We start from the raw sequence: 27,236 nt of genomic DNA, 5'->3' as shown, positions 1-27,236 counted from the left end.
AAAAACCCAATGTCGCCGACTGGCGGTATGTGCGGCTCTCAGCCGCGATAATGCCTAAAGCGTGTCTACACCGCCGGGAGTGGATGTTTTCTGGTCGCGCCGCCGCCGAAAGGAAGTGGAAACATTGGTCCGGTCGACGAGGACAAAGAGCCGCGCTATTTCCAGTACCGGCTTACCGAGACGACGCGTGTCTTTGAGCGGGTCGGTGCATGATAAAAACGCCGTGCGACCTGAGAACACGTGATATGTTGGACGGTTGTTCGATGTCGCTAGCCGGTGATTCAGTTAGACCGAATGATTCACTGCAATCAAGTTGAATGGACGTTAAATTTGCCATCGCAATATCCTAATGTAAAAGGCTGGAAGGACTTCTGGTGTTTACGCAAGCTTCCGACGCTTAAATATTTGATGAAGCAATGAATAACTGGCATAAAAGACAGTATTTCAGGCAAATATAAAGAAACTAAATCAAATCTACAGAAGTACGATACTCGGCTCCGTCCGTTTAGTGGTTGTGCTTGATAGCGGTAGTGCTTGTGAGCTGACAGCCCTAAAGTTCATTCTGACAATATACCTCATTTATCCCGAGCCTCCTCTGTTGCCGTTTGCATCAGCCCATGTCACTTCCATCCATTCATACTGTCCATCACAATTCTCTACCCCCTCACCAGTCCATCCGCCCTATCAACGAGATCACCATGCGCGCCTCGGCTGCCTGTATGTATGTATGTATGTATTACCTTCATGGACAATCCACGCGGGGCGTGGCGATTACAGTCCAGAGTCTGAGTCGGGCACAAACAAAAACATGCGGGGACAAGAAACACAGGCATACAAATTCAATCGCAGGACATTCGCTCTCTCTATATACAAACGGACGATTCAAGACAGCACACCGCACACGGATGTCGCACCTCCTTCCCCTGACACGGGTCATCGTCGGGCGGTCGTCATCGCCGGACAGACTGCAGCCTTGGCCGCACGGGCGAATTGGGCGGGGCGCTGTTCGATGACGCCTGATTCGGGACCATCTGGGTCCGCATCCTCCGATCTCGTGGGACCGCCTCTCAGGACCGGCGGTCTCCCTCAGCTTGTCCAGTGAGCGGTGAGAGCCCACGCCCACGCCGCGGCTACGACGGCTCGGCTACGGCCGCCAGCGGAGCACGGTCGGCCGAGCACGCCGGCCGGACCAACTCCATATCGTTTGGTCGGTGGTCGGTCGGTGGTCGCGTTGGCCATCGAGCGGACTGGCTGTCGTCCCCCGACGCTCTCGACGCGGACCGAGAGTGTAGTGGCTATTCCACGATGAGCGAGAGAGAGAGAGAGAGAGAGAGAGAGAGAGAGAGAGAGAGAGAGAGAGAGAGAGAGAGAGAGAGAGAGAGAGAGAGAGAGAGAGAGAGAGAGAGAGAGAGAGAGAGAGAGAGAGAGAGAGAGAGATGAAGAGAGAGGGGGAGGGAAGAGATAGTTGCAAGATTGATGGACAAAAGTATACGGAAAAACATCCGAGGCTACAGCCACCAACCAACACACGTGCACGATCGTCGAAAGTTGCTGACGCGGTGTTCTTTTCCCGATATGACACTGACGGATCACACTCCCCAAAACAAACAAACCCCGTGGCGCGAAGGCAGCCAATCGCCTGTGACGGATGGGGTCGCCACTGTCAAGGTCGAGCGTCACCCCTCGGGCGTCCCGCCGGGTCCCGCAGCTCTGTCCCGACTCGACACCCCGCGGCGCGGCCGACGGCACCGACGGGGGAACCTCTCGGACGTCCGACCTACTGCAGAGCGTCGGCGACGATAGTGATATCGACATGGATATATCGACACAGAAAAGGCTGTGTCAATGATGACGAATCTGTGTAAGAAACGGCACTCAACACAAAATCAATTTGGTTACGCAAGTTGTTACTGCGAGACGGACATTGGACAAGGATGAAGGAAACAAAAACGATTCAAAGGCGACGGTGAAAATAATATATGAAACCAATGTAAACATCAAACAAAGGTGATTTAGAAACAAATGTTGATGCTGGAATTAGCTTCAATTATATTTTGAAATTGTTATCGGAAATGTCATAGTTCACCGAGAGCCTCATGCCTCTAATTCAGACTCCGATACGACATCCACCACTACCCCGGCACCAAATCCAGCCTGAATCCTACGTCTCAACCCTAAAGCCGCACAAAGTCCCCTTTGTTGGACATCATGTCGGTGTGCCGACCACCGAGCGGCTGAGGTCACACAGTGTGCGGTCAGAGCGCGTGGCGAGTCGGTAGAAGAGGCTCGACCCGCCGCCGAGCTGGCGACCCTCCAGCAGAGTAGCCAGAAATACGGGCTCGACCGTGTCCGAGCGGCCTAAGACGAGCCGGCGGAGAGCGGGCGGGCGACCGAGCGGCGGACGTCAGTCGCCCCGGGGCAGAATGGGGTCAGCTGAGACCAAAGGCCGCCGCAGCTGGCCCGCCTGGCGGCGGATGAATGGTGAAGATCGCCAGCGCGAAGGGTTCTTTCACTCAGCTGGTGTTGTCCAATGTTCAAAGACACGGCAATGTCATTGGGTTCAATAGGAAGTGAGGAACTTAGATCCGTTTGAAATCAACCGACAGCTGTTTGTAATACCATGACTCGAACTAACCACATGATAGTCTAGCCGATAGAATTTATACGCCAGCAGCGAAGAGGTGCCGTAATAACAGTGAGCCATCATCACCAGTGGCGACGGAGGCAATTTCTTCTGGGCCGCGCCGGGCCTCATCCCGGTTTGATGGCCCGCCTCTGAGGCGCCGCAGCTGGTGAAATGAAGACGGATTGCGGCCACGCCGTCCTCCTCAGCGGCGGGCGGCCTCCGGCAAATGAGGCCGCCCCGACATATCGGCCACCCGTCGGTATAGCGGCGCGCACTGCGAGCGGCGGGGTCCGGCCGGCTGACATCGGAACGGCTTCCGCCGGGCTGCAGTGGTGCAGTGAGCTGAGGGCGTCGGTAAAGGTTATCTGACAGGGGATTTGTTGGTGCTTTGTTATCGGTATACAGCTCAGCGCTGGGTTTAATAGAAGTCATTACAATTATTGCAGAAGACTTCAATAATATGTTGCTGCACACATACAGTGCAAAAAAAGCTCGCTTTCGCTGATGTTAAAAACATCATTACTTATTCACGAAATTTTGCATACGTCGGACGCTCAACTTTTGCACGAGGCGTGCCCATCAAACAGAATCTCCATTCATTCTCAGAGCGGTGGTTCGATTGCCATCAGATGGGCTCAGCTGTGTCGGCTCGAATCATGGCGATAATCGGATAAAACCTCGCCGAGAGAACAGTACTTTTAACAAACTCTCCATCGGCGCTGCTTTGGAACGCGAGCCGAGTTTTATCGCTGAGCCCTGCAGGTTTCTGTGCACTTCCGACCGCTCTGAATTTAATTAGCCTCTTGAAATCGATAAGGACCTGGCTAAGTGTCCCTCGCTTTTCGCCGCACTTCCAGGGGCAGTAGTACAGTTTTCGAGTCTAACAAAGGGAGAAAATGATGCAACAAAAACAAGGATATAAGCAAAATAAATGAAAAGGCTTATAGTCGTTGCTCATGCAAAACAGGCAATGTGCACTTTATTTGAATGCTTTGCAAAGTGTTTTTGCAATATTTCACATTTCCAACGAAGGCCACGGTACTTCTTTTGAGTAGGTAGGAGTATGCCATTAATCTTTTCAAAATAATTTGACGTTGCTTTTGCTGCTTAATTAGCTGACCAACATTTCGGCTTGTCAGGGAAGATAACTCTTCACGGATATCTCTACTGAAGCCAGTGAAGCCTTGCGATTTGACTCTGGTATATGCGACATCGAGTTAGACTGGATCGTCCACGGCCACAGACATGTGGCGATTTAGCGAGCCAGTAATTTGGAATCGAACGCTCGACCCCGATCGTCTCTGGGGCCAGGACTGCGACAGACTGAAACCAGAATCCGGGCTACATGTTTGAGCCGAATGACCCTCGTGTCCCGATCTCCAATTGTCTGACCACTGTAACTCAGCTCGAGAGGGCCCGGCGCGTTCAAAGATCCTCCACTGTTTCAACTCTAACTCGATCTGCGCCAACTGACTACCTCACTTCAGAGTCGAGCGCCGTTCAAATAATGTGCGGACGATAATGGTTTGGAATGGTGCTGTTGCATTGTCGCGTTGGTTGCTTTTAACTAAGACAGTGATTATGTAGTAATTATGAGGATGAATTGATAAAATCAAGTAATCGATTTGATATTGGAAAGAGATAAAATGTATCATGAAATATAGGCAGGTAAAATGCCAGACGTTACACTCGTTCTATTTCTAGAGCTGGTAGACTGTCTAAGCCTTCCCTTTGAATGCTTACCATTTGAACGTTTACCGGATGCTATCAAGAAAACACAATAGGCCAATAAATATCACCTATACGGAAGCCCATTCGGCATTACGATCCAGACTCGATTGAATTTTCACACTCCTCGTCTGAGAGGCTTTACCAGATAGCCACTCGGTCGCCCATTCAGGAGGGCTCGCACACGGCTGCACCACCGAGTCAGTATATTTCACAGTCGGCGGCCGTGGACCGGCGACGGCGACAGAGTGGAACCGACTGCATCGCCGCCCTGAGCATATCGACCTGACCCGCGTCCCGTCAGCACGATGACCCGGAGAATATCTCCGCCAGGCCGATCGACTGCCGGCCCAGTAAAAAGGCTCGTCCGATCGCAGTCGAGTCAGCTGGACTGTCGGTCGTTTTGCGATCGTGTGGGCTCGATTCTCTCATCCGTCTCGTTGGTTTCACTCGTTGGGGATTTGTGTTTCAGCTCAGGGTTCATGTGTTCTGTGGATTGACTGAGGGTATTGCAGACAGACAAGAATCCGCTGTGATGATGATTGTTTCGGTGGTCTACTGCACTGTCCCTCCGCGGTTGTTCAACGTTCCCGCAAGCACTGAACTCATTCAGTAGATCCGTCCACGGTATGGTGGAACAAATAGCTGGCTGTGCAGCGGTTAAAGACAGAATAAGAAAACACTTTTTTCCGCTTGGAACTAGTAACAAGGAAGCATGGGCGGCTCAATTGCCGTTTCGTATTGTATCAATACGGATACGATGTTTGATATCGATGTCTATAAATGCATTGTAAAAATTTGTTGTGGACAGAACAAAACTTGCAAATTTCATTTAACCCGCGCCCCGTAGGGGGGGCCGAAACGCCCCCCCCTGTCCTTTTCGGTCGATATCTCCTAAACGGCTGGAGATATCGCCACCAAACTTTCAGGACCCCTCCGGGCATCAATTTTACACATTGTGACCAAAAATCTTTCCAGAGGCTGTGATAGGTTGGCCACAAATGACGTCAGGGTGACGTCATGTTCTGTCATTTTCGACCGAAAAAAGACCTTCGCGAGAAGACCTGTCAGGCCTACAGCTTTGAAGATACAGAAAAATGATCAAGACATAAAAGGTGTAGAATTGACAGGGCTACAAAACTGCTATCTCGGATTTTTGAAATTTTTGAGTTTTGACCCCCAAAAATCAAAAAAGCATTTTTTTGGATATATTAGCCAAAAAATCCAAAAAGTTTTTTGAGTTTCGAAAAACCCGGAATATATGTGATAGTACCTACCGTCTTCTATCTACATACCAAATTTCAGATCGATAACTCGTTTTTTGGCCAAGTTATAGCGAAAAAACTGTTCAAAAATGATGACGTCAAATTTTCAAACTCAATTTTTGGCAATTCTAGAACTCGTAGAGCAAAACAAAGACCACCATTAGACTCCCCGTGACGAGCTGCATCGAATGGATACCCATTTTATGCAAAAATATCAACTTTGAAATTTGACCTGATTTGACCTGACCTTGACCTGACCTTCACCAAAACGTGACCTAGGCTGGCTCCAAAGGCTGCCTAACCCACACAATCGCATTTGTCATGTAAAATGGACCATAAAACATGTATCACACGACACATTCATATTGTGACCCCCGGTGACCTGACCTCGCTGTGACCTGACCTGGTATCAGTGACCTCAGATAGCAAAGTATGTGTTTGACGAACAATATACCATCGATGGTTTTCAATAAATTACCAATTTACTCGATTTCACAGCACATTTCTTGAATTGCCTGTGAACGGTGAAAACCTGACCTTTGACCTGACCTGTGACGTCATCGGTTTGACCTAGGTCAATGAAATTTGGTCACAAGGTAGTTCCCGGGTAGGGCTATCAAACGCCGTTTGAATTTTGAAAATCGGCCGGTAACTTTCCGAGATCTTAGGGGGGGGGCCGAAACGCCCCCCCCCCCCTACGGGTGGTAGGGTCCGCCGGTAGCCCTACGGGGCGCGGGTTAACAAAATGCCGGGTAGGTAATAGGTATATGTCATGCCTAAATATCATGAGTCGTCACTTAGGCCATTCATCTATACGCTCCCACTCGTTTAGTTTTCTGTCCACGCTTGTCTTCACTTCCCAACAATTAACTGCCTTTTCATGACGGCGTACCTACTGTTTCTATTCTCGGCAAAAATGTCGGCTGTGACGCACATTTCGGCGTTGATTTGGTCCGTCATCAGTCGGACATTCCTGAGGTGACAGGCGGTCCCTGAGTGGCCGGGCCGGCCGCCGTCTCGGTCACTGCGCTGGCACGCCGACACACGGCCCGCGGCCCGGCGTGTGACATGTCACCGGGGGAGCGCCGGGGGGCTCCGGCGCGACCTCACACAGAGCCGCCCCCAGCCGGCCGACAGCTCCTTCCTCCGGAAAACAGAGACGAGCCAACTCAAACACTCTGCGCCGCTCCGAACACCGGCGGGGGTCCTCGCTCCGGCGGCCTTGGGATCCGTGCCGGACGCTCCCGCTGCTAACGGGACGGACAAGTCAGAGCCAGAATGGGGCCGGCAATATGTGGCCGCCGAATTTGGGATGGCCCTCCGGCCACGGCGATAGCATTGCAACTTATGGCCGAAACTTGTGGCTGATGCCTGCGTCATGAGCTGATCTCGTACCAGCGCTTCAATTTGTTTATTTCTCTCAGGAATAGTTAGTTTGTTGATGAGAACTGCGTTCAAGTTTCGCCGTAGCTGCAGTGAAGATTCTCAATATAACTGCGGTTTTAAGTGGACTGTTATGTGGTTTTACCAGCGAGTGACCGTTTACCGGCGACGGTTAGCCGATGAAAGCAATAAACCTGCCTACTGGTTTGTTGTCCGGCAGCCTTTTGCTCACCGTTCCTGGTGGCATCGTTCCGTGATTTTAGTGGCGAATACCCCGCAAGGGCCATAAACATTCTTGGGCCAATCCTTAACTACCCATTAGCTGATAAAAGACTGTTAAAAGCCCACGAAATCCTCTAAAGCGTGGTTAAATGGCCCATGCGAACAGAAGCAGCAAACACAAAGCACTTGACGCCTTGCATAGTAGACTTCCTAGAATTTCCACTGTGATAACATTGGTGGGCTTTAGCCTAATATGAGGCAAAGGCACATTTTGACCGGGATGTCAAAAATATGCTAATGCTGCTAGCACGTGTTCTTCCGGTTTTTGCCATTCAGTAATTCTTGATGAACTATTTTAACACGACGCGGAGGATCTCTAGTACAGGGCTCCGCTGAGCCTCAGGCCTAAACAATGAACCTCATGGATCCAGCTTCATTGACATTCGTCTTGTAATCCCCATATGAAACATTCAGAGGAACTGTATATGCGGCAACATTAGCTAGAACCTGCTTATATAACGCGCGCCGTACAAGACCATATTGAACTCCGTTCCCGACTGTTTTATTCGAACGAATTTGAGAAAATACAAGCTTGGTCGAGGACTGTGCGACTTTTTCTTAGGGCTCAGTAAACATAAGAATCAGTACACAACATACTTACTATTTGTTAGCCTCTCGACTCTCCTACATCTTTTCAGCATCAATTTAATCATAGTGGTCAACTGCGACGGGAAACCTGAAATGCACGTTTACTGTAAAAAATCTCGCAATTGATGTGGCTTGATTCAATGTCAAAGATAATCTTCGTAATGTCATTTATTCGTCTAGGCCATATGGAAACGTCAATGAAGAGCTAAATGGTCACGACTCCTTCTTTCCAAATCTCTCTCTCTCTCTCTCTCTCTCTCTCTCTCTCTCTCTCTCTCTCTCTCTCTCTCTCTCTCTCTCTCTCTCTCTCTCTCTCTCTCTCTCTCTCTTGCTCTCTTGCTCTCTCGCTTGCTGTCTCCCGGACAGAGTGCTCTGTCCCGGACGAAAATAGGTGGAGAGAAAGAAAGATCAAACAGGCAGCGGAGAGTCGTCTTCTCCCGATGCGTACCACGACCAGAGTCGTTTCAGGGAATGGCAAACGTCTGATACGAGCTCAAAGACAAAGCACATGCCACAAAGATGGCTTGGGGCCATTTCCCTCCCGTAAAATTGCATATCTGTTCGAATATTTTGATGGCGCACGAGAACTTTTGGCCAAGGTGGCGTTCCAAATACACGTCGGGCACAGGCTCTGCAAACTGGTAAAAATCTAGTCATTTTGCCGGGTAATGGAGGTGAAACATGTTGTTGCTTCATCAAACGGTGTTATTCAATGACCGTCAATCAGGGCCTCGGCTAAGGAATTTTGACTACTGGGGCAAATCGTCAAAGTGTGTTGGCGCCCTGCTGGGGGGGCCCCCAGCAGGGGGGGGGGGCCGCAGGTGTTTGAACACCTGCGGTTTTTCCTGCGGTTTTTCGCGGATATCTAAAAAACGGCGGCGCTCCATCACCCATCAATTTTACACGTGTTGTAAAAATCTCAGACCAAGGTCATTCAAGATCAGGTTACCAGGTCACTTCAAGTGACCTCACCTCATGAAATGTTTCCATGTATGCCGTAGCTACACCGAGTGACCGATCGCTTTGAAACTTTCAGCGATTGATAAGGGCAACAGCATGTACAAAATTTATATCTCGGAATTTTCATATCGGTGACCTAAGGTCAGCTCACTTTTGCGACCGATCTATTATAAGTCAATGGGAGAAATTCAAAACCACCTCTTTTGGACGAAAGTTATTCTAAACACTATAAAACACTGTACGTGACTTTGACACACTGAACATGAAAATAGCACCCGTGACCCTTTTTTATGCCCCTGAGGTCATCTCAGTTCACGAATGGTATCTAACAGTTTTTCGCGAATAACTTTTGAAAGAGGCATGCTAGAGCGATGAAAATGCCTTAGATGTGTTTGGTTAGACGATGCAGATCGACTGATATGCAACATGACAATTTCCGGTCAGATCATGACTTGAACCTGAGGTCGAATTTTCAAGTTGACCTTCAAGGTCAAATTGTAGTTAATTTGATGCGTCTTGACGAGAGGAACACGATGTCGGATAAAAGAAAGCGCTTGCATTGGGCCTTGGCTCGTGCAAAGCATGAGTCAAAAGTTATTGCAGAAAAACTGTTCCCCCAAAATCGTCTTTAGTAGTTTTTGCCCCTTGCAGGCAAAACCGTTGGCGTTAGGTCAAATCTAAGAGAAATAACCAGAAAGCATGCTAATATGGCTATCAAATGCGCTTTTCCGCGGTGCTGTAGCTCTAATTGGTTCCCGAGTTAAGCGTCGGCATCTTGTAAACTGTCGATATTCGACCTGAAAATCGGCGAAAGTTGGCCTTCACCATGACCTGACCTTTGACCTCACCAAAAAAGTGGCTCAAGTAATTTCGTCATTATTTTTGACGCTCTTTCGAACGAAGATGGATTATGGGGTGTAAAAAGATATGCTTGCTAATGTACAGTCCACAGCAGAAGTAATGTGCGGTTTCAGTCATGGGTATGTTCTGCTTCTGAAGCTTAGGAACGATTAGTCAGACTACAATGAAACTTTGAATGTAGCTTATATGTATCGTCAGTCGTCACCCTTGCAGCTGCAATTTTAGCTATTGACATCTTCTTTTCGATCACTCCGCATTAAACAATCGCCAGTCAAAGCCAATCGTTGAGATTGGTAAAACCCTACATTACTTTAGCGGTGGGCTGTACGCCTATGTTTTTGGATGGAAATTGAGGGTGCAGCTGCACACCGTGCACTCCCTCTTCCGCCGCCCCTGATTTCTTGCCACAAACGTCTTCAACCGCTCCCGAATGAAAGAATGTACGTTAATATTGATATATTCTCATTTTGTGGAGGTTGGGCAAAGCCTGACCACTACTGGGGCATTCCTCGACTCTACTGGGGCATTTGCCCCAGTAGTTAACATGTTAGCCGAGGCCCTGCCGTCAATCACAGACGATTCGGGCTGAATTTCCTTTTCGTCGTAGTTAGCCAGGTTTCAAACACGGCAACTTGCATGCACATAGGGCGAAGTTTGATGAAACTTTCTGGGACCCCGTTAATTTATCGATAAAACTTTTGTTACTTGGTTTTCTTATATCTTGTATTGGTTACCTTGACATTTATACGACATAAAAAATGAAATAATGAAAATGCAATGCACGATCACTGCCAAATCAGTCAAAAGAAATATCCCCATGCAAAATGGCAATAACTCGCTCTCTGTCCGGCCCACTTTTTCCGCTCTTCCCGACCTACTGCAGACGCCGTCGTTTCGCAGCCCGTCCCCATCGGTCGGGTGGCTGACCGCAGTCAATGGCCGGCCCGGCCGCCGCCCCCTCGCCAGTCGGGGGTCGTGACCCTGCGCGATGCTGGCCGGCCTAGTGGGCGGCTAATGAGTCGACCGGTCCCCGCCGGGCTGAGCGGACCTCCCCGTGGACTGGGCCGCCCACACCGCTCTCCACTGGCCACGGGGAGGCTGCGAGGGCCAGGGAGGGATGGGAAGGCACGGAGAGGGAGGACAGGGAAGCCCCCGGTGGATAATTCGCGCCGGTCGTCCTATTCCGACATGGATTAACGTGTAAAATGCCGTCCCGACGGCCGGCTAGTCAGCGGAGCGGGCGAGATGGCACGCGTGAAAACGCCCGGGATGGAAGGCGGAGGAGAATTGCGCCGGCTAAACGCCCCAATTTTACCGCGGTGTGTTATTACCCACAGAGATGGTTCACAGGTGCACACTTCGGGAAGTGGATGAGGGTGGCTTTGAGCAGCGTACTTTTTTGTGTCAAAAAAAAACTTTGGTCTTTTAGATGTCCCTTTTCTCTCGCTGGAAAGCTACAGTGTTGTACACGAGTCAATCGAAATACCACCCACTGGGATTATCTGAACAATGTCGGCTATCGGTCTCTTCACTCGGACACTCTGTTCCACGGATAAAGACGTCACACGAGGCGGACGACGGGAACCCGTGCCCGCGCCGTGATCTATTATCCTGTTGTGGATTTACTCTTTGGTCGGATCAGCGCGTGTTTGTGAGGTCGAATAGTTGGGATAGCTACGGACCACCAAGGCGGGTCATAAAAAATACACGGACCACACAAGAGTAAACAACTAGTGTAGATAGATTGCCGGTGGGTTAGAGCTCTGGTAATGTGTCGAATAGTTGCTTCTTGAATGGTGATTACACTCAGATCCATCCCCGGCAAAGCGGTTTCCAAGATAATTAGATGGTGGGGCTAAAGCTTATGACAAGCTTGGGCTATATCTTCTTGATGTTTCAATAAACCACTCCTCGCGTTTCAGACGTGCCGCGTGCGCCGCAGCGACCACTGGTGGTGAGCTTCACGTCCCGGTCCGCCGAGCTCTCCTGGGCGCCGCTGTTCACCGAGGCTCCTGCGCTCAGCTACCGTCTGCAGAAACGGTGAGTGGTATACCCTTCTCCGTGACTGATCAATCAGTGATCATTTCCGGGAGTCAGTCCGCCCCCAGCTGTGACCTTACTGCGGAGTGACCTTGACAAGTGCCCCCCCCCCGATGCTGTCAGTCTAATGTCCGGTAACGGATACCATCTCGCTCCGTTCATCGCACATATATCACACAGATGATGCTCGCTATTGAAACAAATGGTGTCGGTGCCGGCTGTTTTCTGCTCGTCGGGCTAGCGTTGGTTTTGCCTCTGTGGCAGATTGCACGCTGCTAGAGTGGCCGAATTTTATTTCTTTTCAACGAAATGGCGCTGTAAAATGGATTGCGTTTCTGAGAGCTTACTCGCATATCGTTCCGTAAATTCTTGAGACATTTGGTATTTGTGTTCAAATGCGTCAACTGTTGTCATCCTCATCACATGTCTAACAACCCGCAATGGGTGGGATGCTTAGCAGATAGCTGTAAATGCAGTAAAAGTAACAAACTGTTTTCTTAGAACAGTATTACAAACAAAATCATTTTTGAATGCTCTCTTGTGCCATCTAGTCCCGCTTGTCACTCCTCCAACAGTCCATTCAGGCACCCTCTGGCTAAAGCTTTTGAGCAACAGAACCTGGAACAGAGTATTTCTGTGTTTAGCCGTCAGATCGATGGGTCAGATCTGAACCCGGCATTCGCCTTTGGGCCTGTATGGCCCAGTAAAACAAATCAAACGACTTTCTGATATCATTTCAAGGCACTTCGAGTCAGACTTGAGTGATGTTAGTGCTCCCTATCCGATAAAACTTTCGTTGGAATAGATCTTCTCATGCTTGTCTACCCGAAACTCGAATTGTTTATTTGTTCATTGGCAACATGTGTGAGCCGTAAAAATGCGGCTAGAAGCGTGTATTTGATTGAATTCGATAAAACTTCCTGCATCAAAATTTAGGCTTACGACGCATCCCTTGTGTTTAGTAAGCAAGTGTTCACGTGAATGTCGGCTGTCGTGTGACTTTCAAATGAAGTCGAAACTGCTCGTGTTATACCTATATTTGAATTGTTCTCATCGCATCTGTTTTACATGATATTCGTAATCAGTATGAGAAAATGCGGACATTGTCGTCATTTTCTCAATCATTGGGAATTATGGAGGGAAACGTCTGGTCGGAAAGATAACCACATATGTCAGGACTGATGAATGTGGTGATTATCCTGTCTCATTACATGCGACAACTGAAGGCCACGGCATGAGAAGAGCTTCGCGGCTAACGAGCCTTTAAGTCGGCCCAGAAAATAGACGAGCCGCACTCTGTATAGTCATGTGCTGCATCCATGTATAACGCAGGACATACATGCATATTTTAGAACAACACCCCTTCGCACGTCTCCCGACGGTGCTGTGCTTCCGTCGCCCGCTGACACTGTGACGGTGGTTCGCTACAGGCGGTACGACCCTTCGGGCCCGTGGGACCTGCACAACGAGATCACCATCCCCGGCAACCGCACCACCTTCAACGTCACGGGACTGCTGCCCTTCACGGCCTACAGCTTCCGCATCTTCTCCGTCAACAGCGTGGGCCGCAGTCTGGCCAGTGAGCCCTCCTACCCGATGGTCACACACAGAGAAGGTAAGGGGCATCGATAAGCGTTATGGGAACACTGAGGGACTTCGAAGTTATTTGCTTTGTTATCTTAGACAACATTCTTAGAACCTTGAAATTAAAGAAGGCAATAATCTTGATAAATTTTGTCAACAATATGCCTTCACCATAAGTAGGGAGCACGATAAGATAAGCAAGTAGGCAGCACCATAAGTAAAGCACGACTTTTAACCTTTCCACTTTTTACGCCTTTTCAATATCGAAATGGATCTTTTCCTGCCTCTCTTAACCGTTCCAAGTCACATAATCGTCAAGCAAAGCGCGTAAATTTGCACTCTACTCTGGCACTCGAGTGAGCGGGCTGGAATGATTTTGACGGCCGGTCGGGTGCCCCCGTGGAGGGCTGTTGATACCGCTCAACGAGTGGCCGGCGCGAGACGAAGTGCACCACTTAGGCGGCGACAAAATATAGAGCGTCGCCAGCGGAGCAGAGCGGCGCGCCGGTATGGGGCCGCGCGCCGGGGTGTGGGAGTGGAGCGCGACGCACCTCACGAGGGAACGGCACGGGTGGGGGAAGCAACAGGGAATTCTTTTCTTGAGGAAATTCAGAGAAAGTTCCTTCAAATTTTTATCTAAGCGCCGCGGCTTACCAAAGTAAGAAAAGTAAGAGCACCCAGCTGTATTTACCAATGCAGTCTGCAAGCCTTCTAAATTTATCGCCAACAACTCGACAAATCAGATTGATGTTGGAAATTCTCCGCAGCGCCGAGCGGGAAGCCGACGGTAATTAAGACGTTCAGTCCGAGCTCGGACTCGATCGAGGTGGTCTGGAGGCCGCCGGACCGGTCCGAGATGAACGGAGAGTTTATCGGTCACGTGCTCGCCTACAAACCGAGGGACCAGGCCGAGACTGAGTGGATCACGATCGACCTACCGGGTAACGCCAATGAGTCCACGGTGAGTGACAGTGAATAGAAATGTGTAGGATGATTCAAAAAAGGAAAGGAGACCAAGTGAAGGCATTTCATCATTATCTGATTTCTGTATTTTTCCCCCTGAACAGCTGCAACAAAGACATATTTAGGTGAATGTCAACAGAAGTATATTTATTCATCGCATGGCTACCTTTTCTTAGATAGTTTTACCATTGATCTGATGTTCTTACACACTGTAGTCAATGTTTTTTCCCAAGTATGTGCAAAGGTATCGTGAAATCAGGCAGGCCCACGATACGAGTAGTTCCGTGTGTTGTAGGTATCAGTGAAGAAAATTGACAGTAGGTTATCAACATTTTCGGAATTTATTTAATTACAATGCGAACCGTTTCCCACAGATGTATGTCATCGAGAACCTCACACCATTCACCGAGTATCTGGTCAAGATCCAAGTAAAGAATATGATGGGCGTTGGCCCGTTCGCGGTTGTCAGAGAAACAACGCTAGAAGGAGGTGAGTAGAAATAGTGCTTCAATTGCAAAAAAAAAATCAATTAATCAAAATGATTTTGAGCCTGTGCAATTAAAGAAATCTCACCATAGTTTGCGCATATTAACGGCGCGTGCACATTTTCAGTTCCAGGGCCTCCTGGAAACCTGACTCACCAGTCTGTCGGGGACACATGGGCAATGCTCTCATGGAAGGAACCAGAAAGGCCCAATGGAGTTATAGTCGGATACTACCTGTACTTTGAGTTTCCACAAGGCAGCAAGACCATCACCGATAACAGAATAATCAGCGAGTCTCGTCCTCATATGGTTTACAACCTCACCGACTTGGGTAAGTCTATAGCAGCAGACAAACGTCTGAGAGGTAAATGATAGTACCTTCGAAAGAACTATGTAGAGGAAAGAAACGCAACCTTCTCGCTTTTCGTTCGCTAGCCGTCTCTCTTTGGAAAACGGACCATTATTAGTGGCCAAGAGGCCACGGGCATATGAAGTGTCGTACATTCTTGGCATGCCTGCATGGCTAGGCACCAAGACGAGACCCTCACTAAGCCTCCCTTCTCCGTCGTTCAGTGCCGTACACCCGCTACACGGTGTGGCTGCACGCCAAGACCAGCAAGCACGAGGGTGACCGCTCCGAGACGCTCTCGCTACGCACGGACGTGGGCGGTCCGGGCGCGCCGCTGATCACCAACGCCACGTGCCGCGCCGACACGTCGATCGTGGTGCGCTGGCGTCGGCCGCGACAGCTGCGGGGATCCATCGACTTCTATTACGTGCGCTACCGCGGCGAGTTCGACCCCGATCTCGAGCAGGTCATGATCGAGACCGCCGTCAGCGTCGAGTACGAACAGGTAAGATGGGCGACAATGGTAACAAATAAACTAACCTAAAGCAATTTGCCACCGTAATACCATGCAGTTCCTCCTCATAAAACTCCCCATTGCATGACATGTTGGTGATGAAAATCGAACATTTTGCGAGACTTCCCGCACGTTTCAGATTATCTTGCGCAACCTGACGGTGGACACGATATACGAGGTGCAAGTGGTGGGAGTCACCAAGTCGCGCTTCAATGACTCGCTGCTCTACTGGGGAGAGCCGTCCGAGACCCGGTCCGTGAGACTTCAGCACGACTGTGAGAGGATCCAGCGCATGGAGAGTCTGAAGAAGCGGCGTCACGTCGGCTGGAACCTCAGCTCAGGAATGGTGACTGGCATCGCCTGCGCCAGCTTCGCACTGCTCTTCGCGATGATGGCGTTTTTCATTTGGAGGTGAGTGAATGCAACAGATCATGCAGTAGGCTTCTTCAAAAATGTTTTTGCTGAGTTTCGAACGCGTCTCTAGGACTGTGTCTCCAGATTTGACTGATGTGTTGGATCCCTTGTCAAAAGCTTGAAGTTCAACAAGCTTTCGCTGCCGCTGACTTGATAGTGCTTTCCGGCTTAAAAGGTGTGTTTCTGCTCCGCAGGAAGTACTTCCAGGCTGCTTACAACTACCTGGACGAGCCCAACAAGACGCCGTCGACGCTCTCCACCGACTGGGAGACCGACTGTCCCGACGGGCCGGGCACCCCCATCCCCGTCCACCTGTTCCCCAAACACGTGAGCCAACTGCACGCCGACGGCGACATCGGCTTCAGCAAGGAGTACGAGGCCATCCAAACGCAGACCCTGCTGGACGGATACACCTCCGACTTCAGTCAGCAGACTGAGAACAAGGACAAGAACAGATACCTCAACATCGTGGCGTGTAAGAAACTATTCTTTCGTGGTCGTCGTGCTGTGAAGCAGCCCAAGAAGCCACTACTCCTCATGAGCAAATGCCTTCCATATGTTGTCCTAGCTAAAAAAAGATATATAATTACAGGCGATGGTTGCTAAATGTTTCTTTGAGCTCTACACTCTAGATAGGCTAGGGCGGTTCCCTACACTACATCTCACCCGGCACTTTCCCTCGTCTTCCCCAGACGACCATACGCGGGTGCCCCTTCAGCCGATGGGCTCCCAGAAGCGGTGCGACTACGTCAACGCCAACTTCATCGACGGCTACCAGAAGCCGTGCGCCTATATCGGCACCCAGGGCCCGCTGCCGGCCACCTTCGACTGTTTCTGGAGAATGGTCTGGGAGCAGAACGTGCACATTCTCGTCATGATCACCAACCTGGTGGAGCGCGGACGGGTAAGCGATTCAGCCATGTCATTCATTTGGTGTTTTCACCAACAATGTATGTACTCGTATGGTAGGCATTTGTAACTGTGAAAGAACATGCTGAGACAATATCTGTGAATTATTAGAGCTAGAGCTGTTGCCTCAGTCTTATTATAGCTTGTGCTACCTCAATCTAATCACTAATGCTTTAGGAGATGGTCGCTGTGCATAATTGTTAACACCTTAGGTGTATTCATGAAGTTTAAGACGATCCTTGAATCGTTAAATAGTTGAGCTGGTTGAGCTTTATTTGTCTGAAAAAACATAACATGTTTATGAGGAAAGCATTTCAAGCATTACTTATATTCTATCTGACCGATAGGACTTGGAAAACTCTTCGGAAGTTTATGTGGAGGTAAACATGTTGAAATAACTTGTGTCGTCTAGCATAGATGTATAGATACTAATTGATTGTTAACAGTATGTGTTCGTTGTGCAAGCTTAGTGCTTTGTAGCTCGATGTAGCTTATTGTACTCTCAGCTTCCCCGATTTTAATGCTGGTATGTTTGATAAATAGAAATAGAGTTCACGGCCTTTTGATTTACCACACTATCAAACAACACTTCGTTGTTTTACTATGTACGTTAACAATTAGGCTATCCATCTAAAAATGGTCGCAATTCCTCAAGTCACCTTTCTCCATCTTTCTACAAGCTGATACTGTTTTTTTGCTTTTTTACTTTTGTTTACAGTAGCTAGAAAAAATCCACATTTTTTTCGTCTCAGTGGACTTCAAGGGACATCCTACATTTCTATTTTCTGCTTTAGGTTTTAAGATATCAATCCTATTATAATTATCGCCATTTACGACAAATAACATTTGCATGCCCAGTATAGCATTCGTATTCCTTATGAGCCGTATTAATGCAGGGCAGTCACATCAGTGTTAAACCCTTCTAGAATATACCAGCAACGGTGTGTGGCTTATTACAATGTATTTTGGTGGGTTCAGGTTACGCAATACGTAGTCTCTGTCATTTGTCATGGCTAGATGCTTCTTTTTCATTTACGTTTTGTTGTAATATGGCCTTGTTTGGCCCTGTATTTCTAGCGCATGCAAATTATTAAATGGATTTAATGAATGCACTTCAACGTAACCCGACTTGTCCTACTTCCTACTCGAGCACTTATAATTCTGGAATACATGGTTCCGAAATGCAGCATGGTAAAGGCTGAAGCACACTTCTATAACTCAGAAAAAAGTCATTAGTAAGTGAAGCACGAGCGTCGAACAAGTCAAGGACCCTCACGGCTGAAGTGATCATCTCTTCATCTCTGTGACAGAATAATAAGCGCTTGTTATGAAGTTGCGCCGCGGCTGTTCCACTCCAATGTTATTAGAGGGGAGATTTATTAGCTCGGCTGTCACACAGAAAATATACCACATCAGCTCAGCTACCATGCAAGCATTTACCCAGCGTCAGCTGTAAAGCCGGAAGTGTAAGGGCTCACATCATCTCTCTAACCAAATATCCTTTGTCTTCAGAAAAAGTGCGACATGTACTGGCCCCAAGAAGGAACAGAGCGGTACGGCGTTATTCAGGTGTCCGCTCTCGGCCAGGACGTGATGGCAACATACACAATCAGGAAGTTCCGGATACAGCATCTCAAGGTCAGTGTGACCTTTTCTGGGTCATTCTTGAGAGTACCGCGTCCGATAGTTAAAACAGCCATGCCAGTTAGCTTAGTACGCACACAATCGGATTTGAATTGGATCTCATCTTCACTGTAACATGCATCCAACTCTATTGCTTGATTTCAAATTTATCCTCCATTCAATCTGTGTTCTTTGTCGGCCGACAGCTGAAGAAGAAGAGTCGTGCAGCCACGGAGCGCGTGGTGTACCAGTACCACTACACCAACTGGCCCGACCACGGCATCCCCGACAGCCCGCTGCCCATCCTCAGCTTCGTCAGAAAGTCGGCAGCCGCCAACCCCGACGGCGCCGGACCCATCGTCGTCCATTGCAGGTGAGCCATGCTTCAGTCCATAGTCATACCACTTGGCTGACATCAGTGGGAACAAGAAGCCATGCTCGACTATATATGTCGCTCTTTGGCTGATATGACTTTTTCGTTTCTCAGCGCCGGTGTGGGTCGGACGGGCACCTACATCGTGCTAGACTCGATGATGAAGATGATCCGGGCCAAGGGCGAGCTGAACGTCTTCGGCTTCCTCAAGTACATCCGGACGCAGCGCAACTTCCTGGTACAGACGGAGGAGCAGTACATTTTCCTGCACGACGCCCTGTTGGAGGCCATCGAGAGCGGTGAGACGGACATCCACCGGACCTTCCTGCGCCGATACCTGCACAACCTGCAGACTACCGAGCAGGACATCTACCCCTGGTACAACCTCGACAGACAGTTCAGGGTTAGTGCTTAACGCATCATAGACTGTCGTTTAATGGTCATTTGCTGGGAAGTTTTGGTTTAAGTAGCGATGTGGATGTGATAAAGCTGTTAGGCCTTCATGATAGTGGAGTCGACCAGAAGCTTTTGAGAATAGAAGATAAAAATGCGGAGCCTATGGAATTGTATTTGTTCAACTGGTGACCGACCATGCGAAACGCACAAAAGGCCTTTTACTTCCGCTCGAAAGTGTTTTCCTACGTCATGACACACGTCTCCCCTGCAGTTGGTCACCCGAGAGCAGCCGTCTGACTTCAACCTATCCTCGGGCCGGCACCCGGCCAACGCGCACAAGAGTCGCCACCCGGGCCTGCTGCCGAGCGAGTGCAGCCGCGTCTGCGTCAGCCCGCGGCCCGGCGTCGAGTGCTCCGACTTCATCAACGCCTCCTGGCTGCCGGGCTTCGGTCGGCTGCGCGAGTTCATCGTGACGCAGCACCCGCTGGCCTCCACGCTGGCCGCCTTCTGGCAGATGGTCTGGGACCACAACGCGCAGACCATCGTCCTCCTCAGCCCAGTCGATGACCAGGTGAGATGTTTTGTTCACCTATTAGCCTTGCAGGATAGCGCGCCTTTCCTCTTTGAAAGTGATGTTTTAAGGGTGAGCAGCCAAGCGCTCTACGAGCAAAAAAAGTCACATACTTCTCTTGAACCTCCACACTTCTTCTAGAAATTGACGTGATGTTACCTCATTCCAGGAGTTCGGAATCTTCTGGCCCCTGGAGCACGACGACTTGGAGTGCGAACACTTCCGAGTTCGTTTCACCGCCGAGGCTCAGGGAGGACAGTACATCCTTCGCGACTTCACGGTCCAGTCTCGAACGGTAAGTACAGTTCGTAAGGCGGATTTTCTTTATATGCAGCACGATCATATTCAACGTCGGCACATCCTCTGAACGCAGCTTCCTTGCTTGATGTCGATGCCTGGATGCTTGATATTCTTAAACGCTTTGTTCGTTTAGTTTCATAGCTTTGTGAATGCACAAGAGCCTCAACTATGTGTCTGGTTCCAGGACGACTACGAGCTGGCCGTGCGCATCATCCAGTGCTCCAACTGGCCGGCCAGCTGCTCCCCCATCGGACACGTCTTCGACCTGATCCAGGTGGTGCAGCGCTGGCACCTCGAGTACCAGAACGGACCGTGCGTGGTGGTGGACCGGTTCGGCGGCACTGAGGCGGCCACCTTCTGCTGCCTAACCACGCTGATGAAGCAGCTCGAGTACGAGTCGCACGCCGACGTGTACATGTACGCGCGCCTGTACCAGCGGCGGCGGCCGGGCGTCTGGCCCAGTCGCGAGAACTACTTGTTCCTGTACCGGGCCGTCGAGGCGCTGGTGGCCGGCGGGTGCAGCACGCCGTCGCTACCGCCGCCGCCGCCCCCTCCGCAGGCTGTCGCACCCCAACCTCCACCAGACGTCACCGACGTGCCCCGGCCGGTGCTGAAGTCCATCCTGAAGAAGGGAGGTACCGCACAGCGCGTGCGGACGTCCCGGGCCGGGGACACGCTGGTCCGAATACCCCCAGACGGGATGGAGAGTGTTACGGTGGACGTAGGAGAGGACCTGACCAGTACGTAGGCGGGACCAGCCTGTGGATAGGTGTGTGTTTATGTGACAAGTGATAAACTATATACTCGGGCAGTGTACGTCGAGGACGATCACTAGCCTTGACGTCCGCGGCAATCAACTGTGCTCAAGCGGTCGGCTACCTGCCAACCAGAACAAAACCAGTGAAGACACCTTGAGAACCCTGAAGTCGTCTCTGGGTGTCCTTAATGACTTGGTTGAGCGGGAAAATATGTGCATTTCGGTATGACGTATCAACAGTGGATCGATGTCGGTGGTGTGTGGCTTTGTGGACATTGATGTCAATCGCACGGACAGGATTTGAACAGGGACGAGATGGATCTCAAGCAGTAGTTGGTTGAAGCTACTCTAGGTATTCTGACAATGGTTTGCTTAATTCAGGAACTTGATGTTCAATTTAAGAAATCGCTAACTTGACCAAGCGAATGACTGGTAAACAGATGTTCCAGCATATGTTACAGCAGTTCGCTGATGGAAAGATAGCAAACACATCTAGTCACCGACTAAAGCAGATGCCATCCTGCTAAATTACCTATTTGACCGGTTGGCAGTTGACTTCCTGTGTATTCATTGTCGGTGATAGCGTGATGCTGTCGGATGAGAATGATGTTTCCAAACGGACATCAAGGTGATCCTGCATGTCGATGGAGGTGTGTGTTGAAGTCGCCATTGCGTGTTCATGTATAAAGTGTACAAACATTCACCTAGCATATACTTCCATCAGTTTGTGTGGGAAATATGAAACTAATTTATGTCGACATGGATGTAAATTGTAAAGTATAACTTTATTTGAATCAAATTGTTGCCCTCTCGAATATTGCCAGCCTAATGACTGAGCTGGTCTTTTGATATTTATTTACATCAACATCAACATCTCAAAGGAAATTCTACAGTAATGCATGGAATTGTGTGTAAACTCGCGTGTCTCGACATACAAGCACGCGGAAACCGTTCACAATAGATCATTGCATGAACCTGTGATATTTTATAGTGTATTCACTGTGATATGTGACGTCAATGGAAATACACATGAAACCGGATAAACTGTTTTCGAAATGAACTATTGCTCCAGATTCATTGTTCCCGTTTACTAACAGGTGACATCTGTTCCCAATGATGGTGGCTGTAGCCGCCGACGACCTTCAGGGCCCCGGAGCTTGCGCCGACCGGTAGTGAAACGCGCTAGCTCCGCATGTGCTGACCATATATTGCTCGTAGCGCAGCAAACAGAACGGAACAGAGTGTAGCGGTTTCTGGAATCGAAACAAACGAAACTTAACATATGACCGAATGAACACCAACCAAACGAATACGCAGACACAACAAAGCAAAGAAAACATAATCGGCAAACAATTTCACCAACATGAACTAATTTCCGAAGCTAATATCGCTCACTCACCAACACGGTGCGCCCTTGCCCTCCAAACGTCGAACGGCTGAACCAAGCCACCAAACACGACCAAACCCATCCGATACGCGGCACGCTCAAGCCGCCGCGACAGGCCAACCAAGAATGGCGCTGCCCTCACCGGCCGCCCCTCCGCTGACCCGGAAGGTGACGTGGCAGGTCAGCCGGCGCCGGGTCACGTGACCGTAGAGGTCACCGGTCAGTACATCGAACAAAAATCCAAATAACTTATATCCGCGGAGCACAATACAAAACTAAATTACAAATCGATACCTAAAATAAACCAAAAGACACAAGGCACCAAACCAAAAAATAAACATGTCAATAAATCGATAGCAAATGGGCAACCGAAAATCACACCGGCATCTGTCAAACGCCCAGACAACTAAAAATTAGCATCGCTAGGCGACAACGGCGCCAACAGTGGCCATAATACGATCTTAAAAATAATTAATGGTGAGCAATATGCCGAATAAGGCCAGAAAATAGCATGTGCTCCACACGCGCTGTAATTCATATGACCGCTGAACAGTCAGCTTCATTTTAACCCTCGCCGGACCTATTGGTTTTCTACATACGCGCCGGCCGAGGGGGGGGGGGGGCGGGTACGACCCCCCCTCGCCGTTTCGCCCCTGGTGGAGCTAGAGCGTCGCGGAAAAAACGAGCGTGTGCGCCGTTACGAGACGCAGAGATTGGTACCCGATTTTAAGGTCCTAGGTCAACCGGTGACCTCTGAGGTCAGGTCAAGTGCCCCAAGGTACGGTTCAGTTTTTGGTGAATTACTTCGCAAAAAACGGCCGCAGAGCGCCGATTTTGGCAGCATCGTGTTCGTCTTGCTCAGGCGCGTCGAATGATATACTTTTTGTCCGGGTCAGGTCAACTTGGGGTGTTGACCTCAGGTCAAGGTCAGGTCAGCACCCCCAGGTCACGAAGTTGGTCGAAAGAGGTCATGTCGCATATCATTCGATTCGGCAGGTCTTCCTGAGTCCATTGGTGGCTTTCCCGACTCGCTAGCTCAATTTGATCAAGAGTTATTGACGAAAAACTAATATGACCTTGATGACGTCATAAATGACGTCACGCAAGGTCAACATTGCAAAAGTGACGCATCTAACCTTGCAAGGAGTGCATCAAATCACGATTCTGTGTGCTTGAGATAGTTGGAGATCGTTCCCGGCGCCAGAATAGCAGTTTTCATTTTTCCCCATTGACTTATAATGGTGAGGTCACGAAAATGACCTGACCTCATATGACCTTTACGAAAAATCCGAGATATACAAGTTGTGGGACTCATAATGGATACTAGATCCTGCAAGTTTCATTTCCCTGTGACATCTCCTCTGGCAGTGAGGGCGTTGTGAAGTTGCGACATCTGAAGACCGTGCAGAGGTTCACTTATGACGTCATAGGTCAGTGACCTGACCTGACCCAAAAATGCGGTTGGTGTCAAAAGATCCGGCTTGGATCAAAGGTCAGGTATGCCAAGTTTCAGCTCTCTATCGCCAGCGTGTTCGGAGCTATCGCGAAAAAACCCTATGGGGGGGGGCGGCACCCGCCCCCCCCCCCCCTCGGCCGGCGAGGGTTAATATGTGCCACGAATTAATTGTGCCGAGATATTAAAAAGATATGCATGCAGAAATTGTAGCAATTTATTACATCTTGCATAAATTGTCCAACAGAGATTGATTAAAACATCTTAAGTTCGGTTAATGGAAAAATGCCTACTTCTATCCTGTCGCTGTCTAGCCATTACGCGTGCATCCCTCGGGTATCTAAGCCGCCCGCCCAGCTGGAAACGGCCGTCATACAAGACGCAATGCAGGGTCTCCGGTTAGCGAGCTTTACCCGCAGCTTCCATGGGCGCCGCCACCGGGGGGGACGGGGGGGACGCGTCCCCCCCCCACTCTCAGAATGGAAGGGGGACGTCCCCCCCAAACTCATTACGGAGCGAGCGAAGCGAGCGTAGTTTTTCGTAGGTTAACGGAAATTTCTGAGTATGCCGTGGTCACGCTTTTGCTAGGCTTATATCTCAGCAACCACTTGACCGATTTACATGCGGTAATTTTTGTAGGGTAGCTATAGATTCAATCCTTCTAACGAGCATCGGACTATTCCTGATGCATGTGTGACCCCATATGCACGCGCCACGTGAAAAACGAAGAGGTGTCAGTTTTGTAACAATTTCAATATCTCGGCAACTACTGGGCCGATTGCGCTGAAAGTTGGCATGTAGGTAGGTATACCCACCAGGCAATGCATATCCGTGTGCCACAGTTGGGGCGCTGCTGCACGTGCGCACATGCAGGGGTCGATTCCAGATCTCGAGAACGGTTGAACAGATTGTGCTGAAATCTGATACATGGTAAGGGACCGGTTAGTAGGGGCCGTGCAAAAGTCAGTTGGGACCCATTTTGCACGCGCGCACGTGCAGGGTGCCGCTTCCAGATCTCGAGAACGACTAGGCCGATTGCGCTCAAATTTGGCACATCGTTAGGGACCGGTTAGAAGGGTGCAGTGCACAAGTTAGTTGGAGGCATCCCCTCGCAATTTCGCACGTGCAAGGCCCACCCCACCCTCTCGCTCGCTCCGTTGGTCGCCCCAAAAGTCGTTTTACTAGTTGTTATCCTACTCGAAATTTGATTAGGCCCTTCGGTCCAATGAGACCATTTCAGAGTCGCAAGTATGAAAGAATTGGTGGAAGACATTGGTCGGGGCAGCCACCCCAGTGAGCCACTTGGGATGAACCCGACCAATTGAACAGGCAGCCCAGCCCACTGGCACTCACTGCACCCGGCAAAGGACTTTAGCTCCAGTGGAGCCATTCCCGCATGGCATACAGTTGCCCGTCCAGCCCGGAGCAGGGGGTTGCGGCGTGGAGGAGAAGGATTTGACTGTCCTGAGGATGGAAAAGATGGAACGGCCGGTGCCGAATCTGAGAGGGTCCAGGAGGTTTAGATACTCAGTATATGGGGTGTGGGCCTACATGCATTGGACTGACCCCTGATACCTCGGCCAACAAAATCTCCAGCTCATATCCGACCTGTCATCGCGGAACTGCCGATTTTTGATATCGTGATCAACGTGTCTCGCATAACACGACAGGCCGAACACGGGCCTAATATACCGGGTGTCCCAAAAGTAAGGTCATGATTTAAAACTTAAATATCTCGAGAAGTAAGAGTCCGAATCACTTCCAATTTTAACACGTGCAAGGTACATCCATAAAATTATTTTCTTGCATGCTTAAACCATTTTTGATCATAACTACACCGAGCAGTAGGCATAAAACTGAGAAGGTCGAAATTCAACTCTTAGAGAGGGTCCGTCATTAAAACAAAGGGTAAATACCGCCCAGTTTTCGGCCCTAAGCAGACCCTATCAGCTCGCCCTATCTCTGAACTCATGCATAGTTTCGCCTCAACCGGTAAAACGTCAGAAAAAAGGTATAATGTACGCACAGGGCATGTATACTTAGCCACCTGTGCTTCGAGGTCCTGAGGACGACAGCGGGAATCGGGTGACAATAAATCAAGAGAGGTGGCCGAGAGTCCTCCCACTGGTTCTTCCGCTCGTCGCAACGCAGCTGTGCCGACACCATCAGCCAGCAGTGGTTTCAGCAGGATGGAGACTATGCTTGCACCGTCCTGAAGATCATGCATTGTCTCCGAGAGTGGATGTGAGATCCCGTAATTTTCAGTCAGGGCAACGCCATTGAATGGCCTCCGCGGTCACCTGTCGTTACACCTTCATATTTTTATTCTCTGGATACACAACAGAAAGATTGTCTTTTAGGACAACCCAACGAGCCGGGAAGAACTAAAGGATGATCCCTTCGAGCAAACATAGGCGGCATCTCACCAGAGAATCGCTCCAGAATAGTGGAGGAAGTCAAACGTAGTCTATTCATGCACGCGGCCCAAAATGGTAGCCATGTAGAAAAGCAGCAAATGTGGGGCTACGAGCCAATGTATTGACTCATATGTATGTCAGAATAAAATTTTATAAAATGCTCTTTCATATGATGTCCTATTTATATCTATCCATCGCGTATTTTTGGCAGTGTGGCCAAAACAAATGATGATCTTACTTTTGGGACACCCTGTATTTCGTCTAACCAGCCAAGAGCATGACTTTACACCAATCCGACCTCGAAGTCAAAATCCGAACATTTTCGAAGACTTCAACTCCGACTCTGGCCAAAATTGGCCAAAACAGTCAACTCCGACTGATTCCGGCTCCGACCCCACACTTCTGTAGTCACGCTACACTAAATTTCCAGCTTCTAAGAAGTACGGTCTAAGAAATACGGTTGACAGGACCACAAAACTTTGAGGCGACTTGACTACTTGACTTGGTTTTCCTGACCTAAGGTTTTCTGGTATCAAGCTTGTTACACGGGCTGCAAAATTCGTATTTTGGAGCAACTTTTGCCTAATGTTTTTTTTTTGCCAATTTTCGCTCGTGCACAAACCGAAAAAGAGATTTGTGACTATACAACGCCCCCTCCCCCACGCGGGTATGCAATATGCATTACCTATGCAATATGCATTATCGATCATATTAGTGGCATACATCAGCAATTATACCGTGATAGAACACGAGGCTTTGCCGTGTCAAACTGAATCGGACATCAGATGTGTATATAGGTAGGTACTCGGTGAGGATGCGGTCTATAGCCATGACTTTAGGGAAATACCTAAACTTTTCCGTAAGGGAATGGATTCCTCGGTAAGAGAATGACAAGGTGTAGTCTATCGGAATGACTTCAGTCTTCAAACCTAAAATCGATACCGATATATTTGGCTAGGGTGATCGTTGGGCCATAAAAGCTCCTGATTTGTTCTCGTCTCAGCTCAA

General features: G+C 49.4%; 1 protein-coding gene across 1 annotated transcript in view; it reads left to right on the top strand.

The window, feature by feature from the left end:
- Window positions 1-22,015, top strand: part of LOC122384817 (tyrosine-protein phosphatase 99A-like) — a 42,384-nt gene extending 20,369 nt beyond the window's left edge. The window contains exons 3-17 of the mRNA XM_043372568.1: window positions 11,616-11,733; window positions 13,164-13,348; window positions 14,085-14,278; window positions 14,655-14,769; window positions 14,893-15,096; window positions 15,339-15,619; window positions 15,768-16,039; window positions 16,237-16,517; window positions 16,735-16,946; window positions 18,464-18,589; window positions 18,781-18,947; window positions 19,062-19,350; window positions 19,615-19,914; window positions 20,084-20,209; window positions 20,399-22,015. Of these exons, the coding sequence (XP_043228503.1) occupies window positions 11,616-11,733; window positions 13,164-13,348; window positions 14,085-14,278; window positions 14,655-14,769; window positions 14,893-15,096; window positions 15,339-15,619; window positions 15,768-16,039; window positions 16,237-16,517; window positions 16,735-16,946; window positions 18,464-18,589; window positions 18,781-18,947; window positions 19,062-19,350; window positions 19,615-19,914; window positions 20,084-20,209; window positions 20,399-20,962 (3,434 nt within the window). The 3' untranslated portion in view covers window positions 20,963-22,015. The remainder of the gene's footprint in view (window positions 1-11,615; window positions 11,734-13,163; window positions 13,349-14,084; window positions 14,279-14,654; window positions 14,770-14,892; window positions 15,097-15,338; window positions 15,620-15,767; window positions 16,040-16,236; window positions 16,518-16,734; window positions 16,947-18,463; window positions 18,590-18,780; window positions 18,948-19,061; window positions 19,351-19,614; window positions 19,915-20,083; window positions 20,210-20,398) is intronic.
- The last annotated feature ends 5,221 nt before the right edge of the window (window positions 22,016-27,236 follow it).

This window comes from Amphibalanus amphitrite, unplaced genomic scaffold (genome assembly GCF_019059575.1).
Source record: "Amphibalanus amphitrite isolate SeventyFive unplaced genomic scaffold, NRLGWU_Aamphi_draft 000199F_arrow, whole genome shotgun sequence".
Lineage (NCBI taxonomy): Eukaryota > Metazoa > Arthropoda > Thecostraca > Balanomorpha > Balanidae > Amphibalanus > Amphibalanus amphitrite.
Note: the sequence above shows the minus strand (reverse complement) of the source record. Positions and strands in the feature narration are given on the sequence as shown.